At 36.6% G+C, this 12,847-nt stretch overlaps 1 protein-coding gene across 1 annotated transcript in view; it reads right to left on the bottom strand.

The window, feature by feature from the left end:
- The window catches only part of UTRN (utrophin), a 608,259-nt gene that overhangs the window by 293,465 nt on the left and 301,947 nt on the right, over positions 1-12,847 (bottom strand). The window contains exon 51 of the mRNA XM_011962010.1: positions 8,322-8,511. Within this exon, the coding sequence (XP_011817400.1) occupies positions 8,322-8,511 (190 nt within the window). The remainder of the gene's footprint in view (positions 1-8,321; positions 8,512-12,847) is intronic.

The raw sequence follows: 12,847 nt of genomic DNA on the forward strand, positions 1-12,847 counted from the left end.
TAGATCAGTTTTCAAAATACAACCACACAAATAAAATTTATCTGTTACTAGTTTATTTATTTCATAGTAATTGTGCCGCTTCCTAATCTGGATTGCCAGTTCTTTAGGCAAAATCTCATATGTCACTGCCTTATACTGACACCTGCTGGAAGCTACTGGAATTGTACATTTCTCAATGCGTTATCCAGGCAGTTGTTAATTTTGCATATGTGAAAGACTACGTGGAATATAGTATTTCAACAGCAAATAATGTAAATTTTAATTTTCTAAATGAAATAAGTAACATTTATTCTAAACATTTAAATTTTTGTGGTATCTTTAGGAAATTATAAATCAAGAAGTCTTCTCAAAAAGCATGTCTGATGGTAATTTATCCAATGACTTCAGTGATTTAACTTGTGCCTATTTGAGGTAAAATTAGGAAACTAATTAGCAACTTTCTCCAGTACTTGACTTCTGCTCTTTCATACTTTGCACTAACTTAATACCTTGGACTTTAGAAAAATATTTGGTTTTGTGAAAGTACACACACAAATGGATCAGGAAAATGACCCTGCTCTTTTAAAAAAAGAATGCTTTATATATTCATATTGGTGGTTAAAAAAATAAATAACATGAATTAGTGAATGAGCTTTTCTTATCTATTATCAAAATTGCCTTTTCATGAAAAACATAAATATTTTACCAGAATAAACTTATCCTTTGAAGTGGAGCAAAACACAACACATTGAAATACTTAGGTTTACAAATCTTTGTAACTGAATTTATTAAGTTCCGTTAAGTTTTAATTAACTTCTTATGCAAAGAAAACTCTTCTAAGTATTTCTGAAAAGAATATCCCACTACCTGAATCTGTCTCCCAAAACTTCCGAAAAAAAAAAAAAAAGTCTCCAGACAGCAATACATCTAACTGGCCAAATTGTAAGAAATTACAGTGTGATATAATAAAGTTAATGGAATACTGCTTCCCATCTCAATCTGCTGCCACATAAGCATCATCTAGATGCCTGGACTATATATCATCAGAAATATCTGATGATATATAGTCATCAGAAAATAATATATCATCAGAAAAATATATCTGATTGTATATTGTATATCATCAGAAAAATAATATTGTATATCATCAGAAAAATAATATTTTCTTAGAGGCAGTTGTTTTGATCACAAATGAGTTTGGGCAGCCAACAGAGCAACAAGATACATTCTTGAGAACGGTACTAAAAATATGATAGGAAGGATGAATATAGTACTATGGTAGTGTAAAAATTGCTATTATAATTCTCTCCTTTTATATCAAAACATTCTAATTTTGACAAAAGCAATGACATAGTATCACCATAGTTTGAATAAAACTATGATCAAACATATAACAGCTGACTTAAAAAAATACAGCAGCTGATTGAATGGTTTATGTTCAGGATGACGTAGTATTAGAAATTTGCAACTGTCAAACAAGTTGCCTCCTGTAAGTCTACTTAATTCACCTGTCCAAATGAAATTAAATTCTTCCGGTGTAACTATAGTATATGAAGATTCAAGAATATGGGGATGTTTTATGATGAAATTAAGTCTGATCTTTTTTTAAATGTTTTTTTTTAATTGAAAAAGCAATTAGCTATAAGAAGATGGAACATTTTTAAAAAATCGACTGAAAGATTATTTGGCACTCTTCTTTTAATTTTACTAAAATTTACATAAGATTAATTAAGATACTGCAAAGTACCACAGAGGTAACAGGTCTTAATGAATGTAGTAGTTTTGCTATCATATTTTCTCCAAACAGTTCACTAGCCCATCTCAGAAGACAAGATTATGTCAATTGCAAAATAAATTATGTACTAAACAAAATGTAATTATGCAATTCACTTTAACAGATTTCACAATCAGTTACTAAAAAAGGGAATCTTCCTTGATAAGAACCTGAAAGATTAGTTTTTAGAGCCTGAGAAACAGTACAACTGTCAGACACCCGACATCCTTATTTTCAATCACTCAGTTACCTTACAGAGCTTCTGATACCGAGGAGAAGAAACTGCCATCCTTTGTAAACGATGCAACAAAACCACAACTTTCTGCAGAGACGTTCTCACCACAGCCATCATTTTAAGTTTACCACACTTCTGGAGACACCTCAGAATTTGCATTATAAATGAAGAGCAACGATCATTTCCTCCCGGTCACTGGACAATGATTTGTCGTTCTCTGAGCATGCTCGTTTCCAGGAAAGCATTTGAAAGATACAGGAGGTTAGGTTCTAGGAAAAAGGAGGCTGGTATTCCTTCAACTTCTCAATTTAAAAAACACAGACTAACGCCACAGAGAAAGCCCCCCAGCAGATGCTCACAGCCAGCACTTGCTCAGCCCGGCATGGTCAGAAATGAAGGAAGTTGTCGAGCAGCCAAGCGCTGCCGGCTGCGGGAGAGGAGTGCGCTCAGTAGCCAAAGAGGATATTAAGTGAAACATTAAAGCTGCAGATAGAAAGCGGACATCCCTGGGAACAGGGATTCAACATATCACCGCCACCACCACGGTGCATGCCTTGCGGCTGGTTTCTATTAAGAGAGAGTGCAGCATTCACCCTCTCTAAAGAGGGATACATTCACTACGGAAGAAATGCAGCTCTAGCTGTGCTCTGTGAATTAGTGAACAGGAGACCCTGTTATAAATCTTGAGAAGAGCAGAAGGGTACACCTGACTCTAATAACAACAGCCCATACATTAAGTGCTAAAACATCACCGGCCAGACAGGTCTCAGCCCAAGATCACCTAAAACAAAACAACAACAACAATAAAGCAAAACAAAAAATACTTGCAGGGGTTATGTGACTAAGATAGCCTAAAAGCAGAGGGATCCAGTGGATTTGCATCTGCCTGCCTAGAAGGAAAGCCATTAAAAATGGAATAGGTTAGGATTTGTCTAATTAAACAGCTAAGTTAATAAAAAATTAAAAGTCTGTAATTGACTACTGAACATTCCAAATTGCCACATTTCCCCTTAGACAGCATCTTCATGATCTCATTTTATTTGTCATAAAGCTGTTTTAATTTTATGAATAGGAAATATGAGGCCATAATTATATCATATAAAAACCCGGTACAGAATTTTGTGGTTTTATGTGTATATATACACACTTGAGACATATTCTCTACTGCAGCCTGAATATCATTACAAACATCAACTGGGGTAAAGTACTATCAGGAGATGAGCAAAATAACCCTGGATGATTAAATGACTGGGTCAAAGAGCACAGCCAGATATAGAACCCAGATGTTGCTCATTATCAGTGTCCTGCTCAAACTGGTAACTGGGCTAATGCTGCAATTTCACCCCTGTCTAATGTTGTCATGATTCTTTAAAAGAAATGCAGTATTTTCAAGTATTTGTTTTTCCTCCTTTACTTCATTTGCCTTTCTTAGTCCTTCATGTTAGAATGATTTAAAGTCCTATATTGTGTCTTACAGAATGGTGTTTATCAAGCAGTGTTTTGCCGACTTTATTGGGTCTTATAGAACTGTGTTTATCATGCAGTGCTCTGTGGACGTCTGCCTGTATCTTTTTTCCCTGTAGGCCCATACTGAGAATCTACACTGCCTCCCTCTGGTGGGGCTAACAATGTCACCATATCTGTGTAAAGCCAAAAGTGGAGAACAGAGTCGAAGGATAGAATACAAAATATTAAGCTATTTGGCAAATAGATAGAAATAGATTAGTGATTGTTCAGGGGAGACGTAATTGGCCGAGAGGAATGGGAAATTGATAGTAAAGGGAAGAAGTTTCTTTTTGAGGAAATGAAAATGTTCTAACTTGATTGCGGTGATGATTGTACAACCGTGAACAGACCAGCAACAAATGAATTGTAAAATTTAAATGAACGAACCATATAGTATGTGAATTATATGCCAAGAAAGTTGTTACTAAATAAGTATGAAGCTATAATTCTTGTGCTAGAACCAGCAGATGAAGTCCCCATGAGATAGGCATTCACCCCTCAGACACAGTGCTAAGCATGGAGCTGGGCACAGGAGAAAATCTAAAACAATCTATAATCAAAGTCTGCACATATGAAACAAGAGGATGAAAATGAGGCTAAAAGCAAACATAGGAGATAAAAGTGTAATAATCATAAAATATAAATTGTTAGAGAGCAAAACCAGCCACCCATGACAACACTACTCCAGAAAGCAGGAACTCAGGATTTTACCCAGGAAAGAATCAGAGCATCTCAGTTAACTGGTAATGCCAAATGTAAAGCTAAAATTTTTAAATATAATTAAAAGAATAGCAATCTTTTAGAATATGAACACGCACATTAAGAATAAATACATTTGAACTAATAAACTAGTTGGAAGTCAATAATGGGCTTTCACACAGAAGCAAAAAACAAAGTTTCTGCATCTTTGGCCAAATACTCTTATCTGAATACAGATTCACAGTGACAACTGCATACCAGGCATCTCCTCCTGGATGTTACTCCAATGCTTCATTTCAACAAAGTCAAAATGGATGAAATTTGCCATCCCCACACATTTCCCACTAACTTGCAATCCTGCCTTGACATTTTCTTCTACGTTCCCAGTCTTAGGCTCTAACACCACTTGGCAATCTGCCTTTCCCCTTCCTCAGTCTAGGTATACTATTGAGTCATTAGATCTACTGCCTCTGCCATTGTCTCCTTTCTGGTCATTAACACCTGTAGCCTGGAGGGCTACATGAGTATCCTAACAGGCCTCTCTTCTGTCACTCTTGTCTAGTTCAACTCCATCCCTCATACCATCAGCTAAATTCCTATAAAGCAAAAATCCTATTGCATCACTCTTGTTTCTATCCTTTATGACTTCTCTTCATTGCCACTGGGTTAAAATATAAATACTTGCATGGCATTTAAAACCCTCTATGAGCTGGACTGCTCAGTTCTCAAGGAGCTTGTCTCTCCTGCAGGTCTCCAAAGAATCAGCTTTTCTCTTGCCAAAAGGCCTCTGCTGGGGAATAAAGCCTAACAGCCTTGCAGCAGGGTAATGAAACGTAGATACATAAATCCAAATCATCATCCATCCTTAACAGAATGGCATGTATCATAGCATACTCCCAAAAGTTAATCATCTTCCATGTGCTTTAGAACTATCCTTATCAAAATTCACCCAAGATTCACCTTAAACCGAACACAGAATAAACTGCTTTATCTTCATGAAATACTCCCAAGGCCTTGGATCTGGTTGTCACAAGACATGAAGCAAGTATAAACAGTGAATGTGTCAGCTAAGCAGTTCTACATACACATCCTGTGCATGCAGCACAGATACACAGAGCTCCTTATTCCATCTTCCTTAGTGCACGGAGACTGTGCACCACCACGGCCACCACCACCACCACTACCTCCATGCCACCAGAACTTCTCTGTTATGATTGGCCATGCTTTATACAGTCATTTTCTCAAAATAACATCTCTCCATTTCCAAACAAGTTTCTATTTTAAATGTCTGCTCACTCATACAAAAGGAGAATCATTAATATACAACACTATAAAAAATTAAAATTATCCTGCCTCAGAAAAACTCAGTAAAAGGTAATAAATCTCTAACAATCATCTATCTGTATGGTGCTGAAAATAAAACCATAGAATATTTTTTAAACAGAATGGAGAGAACACCTTAAGAGCATTTAATAATGAAGCAAGGGAGGAAAAAAATCATGCAAATTACTGTAATGTGAAACATTTTAAACATAAATGTACATATTTATCTTTAAACAAAGGAATTTTAGTAGACTCTTAGTAAATGTCCTCTTTATTACTTTCTACCAGCCAAAAGAGACTATTTTTAGCAACACTAAAGTAATAACATATTATCATATATTTTATAAAGCATTATAATGTATTTTAATATTTTTATCAGCAACTTTTCTTTCTTGATGCTGTTTGCCATAAGTAATCCTGTGCTTAGTTATTTTTATTTTGAAAGATTTTAAATATTTCTATTTACATTTGTCTTCCACTGTTTGAATATTCATTAACTATTGAGAAGAGTCTTAGCCATGGTAAGAATATATCCTAAGACAAAACATGTCAGAAGACATTAAACTCCAGAATAGGCCTGTGTTTTGCTGACGGTCATTACCAGGGTTCATTTAAAGCCTCCTTTACTCATTGTGTATAAACTGTTACCTACTCAAGCCTAGATAGCTATTGAAATTAAAACCATTGCATCAATTAACTGTGAATATTTATAGGTCAGGCTTTTTCTTGTTTAAATCATTAAAAAAAAAAAAAATCTAGCATCTACCCACACTTAGAGTCCTCTATGACCTCCTAAAATACAGATGATGACTGAATATTTTATCAATTAACATTTATAGTGACCTCATGAGGCTCGAAAGAGTGAGACAAAGGAACAGATTTAATTTTGATACTTGCCTGGTCACACTCATTACCAAGTCACAAATGTATTGTGCAAGGCATAAGAAACAAGCAGCAATGCATTTAAACAGAAATTTTCATCAAATGAATCTTAAGAACTTAATAGTAAAACATCATAAGTTTTCATGCACAGGGACAATTTATAAATAAGCTCATTCCAAAAGATCTGTTTTTCAAATTGTGTTAACTTTTCAGTGAAAATAATTTTAAACTTGAAGAAAAACTGTAAGAATCAGAGCAGTTCAAAGAAAGACTCTGTATCCTTCATCCAGATCCACACATTTGTTGACATTCTACAAAACAGTCTTTTGATGTTTTAAGAGAAAAGAGTTCCTAAGAACAGATTTTAAAAAGGTATCAATGCTGAGTGTCATAACGGTGAGTCAAGGTACAAAGACAGCAGTCAATATTTACTTAGGATTTGCACACAAGACACTGCGTAGGCAACAATATGGATAATATAATCTCTGCCCTTGAAGAACCATGTGATCAACTGGGACAGGAGGAGACACACATCAAAAGACAACGGAGGCCGCACGCGGTAGCTCAGGCCTGTAATCCCAGCACTTTGGGCGACCAAGGCAGGTGGATCACTTAAAGTCAGGAGTTTGAGACCAGTGTGGCCAATGTGGTGAAACTCCATCTCTACTAAAAATACAAAACCTAGCCGGGCATGGTGGAGCACACCTGTAATTCCAGCTACTCAAGTGGCTGAGGGATGAGAATCGCTTGAGCCCAGGAGGCAGAGGTGGTAGCAAGCTGAGATCTCACCACTACACTCCAGCCTGGGCGAAACAACAACAACAACAACAACAAAGGACAATGGAACACGTGTTCACAGGTATGTCAGAAATAATCATTGTTAAACTGATGTGAGAATGGCATGGTATAAAGTAATTAGATGTAACACTATGGTTGACAAGGAGACTTCCCCATTGAAACAGGTTTTTGTTTTGTTTTTTGGGGGAGTGGACAGAGTCTCGTTCTGCCACCCAGGTTGAAGTGCAGCGGTGCAATCTTGGCACACTGCAACCTCCACCTCCTCAAGTATTTGCCTCAAGTATTACCTCAAGTAATTCGCATGCCTCAGCCTCCCAAGTAGCTGGGACTACAGGTGCAAGCCACCACATCTAGCTAATTTTTGTATTTTTAGTAGAGACAGGGTTTTGCCATGTTGGCCAGGCTGGTCTCAAACTCCTGGCCTCAGTGACCTATCCACCTTGGCCTCCCAAAGTGCTGGGATTACAGGAGTGAGGCACCGCACTCTGCCTGTATCAGATTTTGAACTGGAAGTTCAAGAGCACTGAAGCAGAACTACTTGAGGGCCGAAAAAGATTCAGAGGTATTTCATAAGATTCCTCATAATGTTAGTAAACGAAAAGTTTTATATTAGCACATTTTGTGTAGAAGAAATATTTGAACCTCAGACTACATATACAATCACAGTTATCAAGCTAATGACATAAAAGTAATACCATCAAGCCTAATATTCTTAGTTATAAACTAAGCCATAGAGCTTTTAGAGCTTTTTATATTAAGTATGTACAATAAATGGAGAAAGAAACAACTTCACATTAAGGGAAAATGCCCTTATAATTTAGGATTCAATAAAGCTAACTGTAATAGGGCTTAAAATGACAAAAAGCAGAATAGCTGTGAGCCTCTAACTCTAAATAAACACTTATTACTTCCATAAAACAAGGTAGGTTTTTTCCACAACTCTATCATTAAGTAAAAAGATCTGATAGAGCTTATTTCCAGAAACCAGTTATTCACAGGAGAGCACAGATTTTGTCAGAGAATAAAGTGACAACCTCACCTTTTCAGGGTAACACATTTGCATGCAGAGGGATCAAAAGCGCACAGGACAGACACAAGTACTGGTGTGGTTTCCCATGCACTTACCTGCATCTGCTGTTTGAGTTCCCTGGCCAAGATACTATCCTGAAGAGCATTCTCCCGATGAGAGGCATCCGCAAGCACATTCACTGTGGTCTCTGCTTCTTGGATCCACTTTAGGAAGTTTTCCAGATCTCTGTGAGAGGCCTGCACCATCCTCCACTCAGCCTCCAAGGCATTCTGTCTGTCAGCAATACTGAAAGTAACGATATGACAGCACGGCTCCATTACTTACAGTAGTGACATCCCATATCACACATCCCTAAATAAAAAACTAACAGGCAGCCCCCAAAGGACCTTTTATTCAAGTCACCATAGGTATTTGGGAGATTTATTTGTATGTGTGTCTTGAATAATCCTTAGTGGAGGGGTCATGTGAATTCTGAGAAGAGTGAAAGGGGGAGAGCCATAAATATATTAAAATCACATCTATATCATAAAATAATTTTCTTCTACGTTCCCAGTCTTAGGCTCTAACACCACTTGGCAATCTGCCTTTCCCCTTCCTCAGTCTAGGTATATTCCATATGTTGTAGGTCAATACAAAAGGCAACTGTATTCATCCAGTCACTGAATTCTACCACTCCTTTAAGGATTAAATATTCATACAGTCAGTGACTGTCAATGCAATTGCCTTTTGTGTTGACTTACATAAAGACAATATCAACAAATATTCATACAGTTGGTGGCTAAACGAATTCTAGGAAGAAATGAAATCTGAAGAAGTATTTAAGACAAAATAAAAATAATTGAAACAGCTGACTTTATATATTTTAAACAATTCATATCAATACAAGTTGGTTTCTTATTTAGTAATATTTAGAATGCATTGGACAAATGAGCTTCTATAAACCATTAAATCTACCTCAAAATTAGAACACAGAGCTATCTTGGAGTTATATGAGCTAAGAGATACACACACCTGTAAATTCAACATTTAAAACTTTATATTCTTCAAAGCTCTATAATAAGAAAACAACTCAATTTTTAAAATTAGTATTAATCATTTCACTCCTAGGTATTTAATTCCAAGAGAACTGGAACATATTTCCACAGAAAAACTTGTACACAAATGTCCATAGCAGCATTATCTATAACGGCCAACTAGTAGAATTAACCTAAATTCAGAGAGAAACCAATAAACAAAATACACTATATCTATACATAGAATAGTATTCACCCATAAAAAGGAATGAAGTACTGACACATGCTGCAATATGGATGAACCTTCAAAACGCTATGTTAAGTGAAAGAAGCCAGACACAAAGGGCCACATATGGTGAAATTCCATTTACATAAAATTTCCAAAGTAGGTAAATTCATAGCGAGAAAGTAAATTAGGTGTTGCCTAGGATGGCACAGTAGAGGATAATGGAGGCTGACTACTAATGGTATGGAGTTTCTTTGGAGGATGATAAATTTTCTGAAATTAAGAGTAGTGGTGGTTGTCCAACATAGTGAACATACTAAAAATCACTGATGAAGTATGTGATACAGCAGTGCCCCCTTACCTGTAGGGGATACATTTCAAGATCCCCAGTGAATGTCTGAAATCACACATAGTACGAAACCTTATATAGACCATGTTTTTTCCCATACATCATACCTATTTTTACGTTATAAATTAGGCACAGTAAGACACTGATGATAATAACTAATAATAAAATAGAACAATCATAACAATACACTGTGTAAAACTTCTGTCAATGTGATCTCCCTCTTTCTCAAGATTTGTTTTTGTATACACCACAGGTAACTGAAACCACAGCTAGCAAAACCACAGATAAGAGGGAACTACTGTATAGAAATTGTATCACAGTAAAAATCAGCACATCTAATGGACTTTATTTACATGTATTTTTTTTTCTCTGTCCATCTACTCATCCATCCATCCATCTGTCCTTCTATCTGTGTATATACATAGAGGGAGAAATGTCTGGAATATTAACTTAATATTCAAACAATTATTTTTGGGTGCTGGGATTTAAGTTGGCTTTCTTTCCTATTTGTACTTTCTGGCATTTTTTAAATTTTATAATGATGCAATATCTTTTTTAACATATCATTTTAAAAAATGGACAAAAGATTTAAACCTATACATGACCGTACAAGATGTTTAGATGACAAATAAGCAAATGAAAACGTGCTCAGCACATTAATCATTAGAGAAATGTAAATTCAAATCACAATGAGACATTGTTTCACATTAAAACGGCTTTAAGAAAATGACTATACCAAGGATTGGAAGGAATGTGGAGTAACCGCAAGTCTCATACATCGCAGGTAAAAGTACAGCCATTTTGAAAAACAGCTGGCAGTTTGTTATAAAATTAACCACACATTAGTGATACAGCTCAGCAATCTTACCCCTAGGTATTTATCCAAAGAAACAAAAACACATGCCTAGGTGGGGCACAGTGGCTCATGCCTGTAGTCCCAGCACTTTGGGAGGCCAAGGCAGGCAGATTACTTGATTGAGGTCAGGAGTTCAAGACCAGCTTGGACAACATAGTGAAATCTCTTCTCCACTAAAAATACAAAAATTAGGTGGGTGTGGTGGGGCATGCCTGGAATCCCAGCTACTTGGGAGGCTGAGGCAATAAGAATTGCTTGAACTCAGGAGGCAGAGATTGCAGTGAGCCAAGATTGTGCCACTGCACTCCAGTCTGGGCGACAGAGTGAGACTGTCTCACAAACAAACAAACAAACAAACAAACAAAAAACCCACCATATGTCTATATAAAATCTGTATGCCAGTAAATATAGCAGTATTATTGGTAATGGCCCAAAACTGAAAACAACCCAAATACCAACTGGTATTACATACAGATAGACAAAGTTTGGTACAGGGATACAATGGAATACTATTCCACAGTAAAAATAAGCAAACTACTGATACATGCAACAATATGCATGGAATCTCACATGCATTCTGCTAAGTCAAAGAAGTCAGACATAAAAGATTACATACTAACATTCTGTTTATATGACATTCTTGAATGTCATCAACCTCATCCTAGCGTTTACTTCTTAACCTGCAGAATCAATTCAAATTGCCTCACCTGGAATTTAATTTCCTCCACAATTGATCCCAGTTTACTTCTCAAACTTTATCCCCTAGTTTTCTTCAATACTCTGTTTAGGTAATAGTGGTGTGCTCCTTTTTCTCTAGAATATTCTTACTATTGTGTCCACACGAAAATGTTATATCCATATAAAAATGTCCTGCTGACCCTCTCCATTTATCATAATCCTACCATAATCCTACCACTCCTTTAAAGGTTAAGGACTACCTCTTCCAGAACATTCCATCCCAGTTAGGTTTCCTTGTCATGAGTTCACAAAAGGTCAATAATCCTCTTCGAACCACAATTATTCACACAGATCCTAGAAAAAGGCCTTGAATGATATCTTGTTTTATTCTTAAATTGTGTTTTAACTACATTACATGGTTTTTGTATTTTTCCACCCATTCTATAAACTCTCTTTCAGCAGAATTTTTTATACCTTCATATTCCTGAGTTCTATTTATACAAGTATTTACAGAATGACAATCTTTCTATAATTTATTTTATTTTATTTTATTTTATTTTTGAGACAGAATCTTGCTCTGTCATCCAGGCTGGAGTGCAGTGGTGCGATCTCAGCTCACTGCAGCCTCTACCTTCCCAGTTCAAGTAATTCTCCTGCCTCAGCCTCCCAAGTAGTTGGGATTATCGGTGCCTGCCACCACATCTGGCTAATTTTTGTATTTTTTAATAGAGACAGGATTTCACCATGCTTCCCAGCCTGTTCTCAAACTGTTGACCTCAGGCGATCAGTCCGCCTCGGCCTCCCAAACTTCTGGAACTACAGGCATGCACCACCATGCCCAACAGATTTTTGTATTTTTTTTAGTATAGATAGGGTTTCACCATGTTGGCCAGGCTGGTCTCGAACTCCTGACCTCAAGTGATGTGTCTGCCTCAGCCTCCCAAAGTACTGGCATTACAGGCTGAGCCACCATGCCCGGCCATGCTATGTCTTTAAAATTAGCTCCTACACTTAAACAAATTTACAAGAAAAAATCAAACTACCACATCAAAAAGTAGGTGAAGGATATGAACAGACATTTCTCAAAAGAAAACATTTATATGGCCAACAAACATACAAAAAGAAGCTCATCATCACTGGTCATTAGAGAAATGCAAATCAGAACCACAATGAGATATCATCTCACACCAGGTAGAATGCGATCATTAAAAAGTCAGGAAATAACAGATGCTGGAGAGGATGTGGAGAAATAGCAATGCTTTTACATTGTCGGTGGGAGTGCAAATTAGTTCAACTACTGTGGAAGACAGTGTGGTGATTCCTCAAGGATCTAGAACCAGAAATACCATTTGACCCAGTGATCCCATTACTGGGTATATACCCAAAATATTATAAATCATTCTACTATAAAGACACATGCACATGTATGTTTACTGTAGCACTACTTACAGCCCAAATGCCCATCAATGACAGACTGGATAAAGAAAATGTGACCCATA

This window comes from Colobus angolensis, unplaced genomic scaffold (assembly GCF_000951035.1).
Source record: "Colobus angolensis palliatus isolate OR3802 unplaced genomic scaffold, Cang.pa_1.0 Scaffold58, whole genome shotgun sequence".
NCBI classification, from domain to species: Eukaryota; Metazoa; Chordata; class Mammalia; order Primates; family Cercopithecidae; genus Colobus; species Colobus angolensis.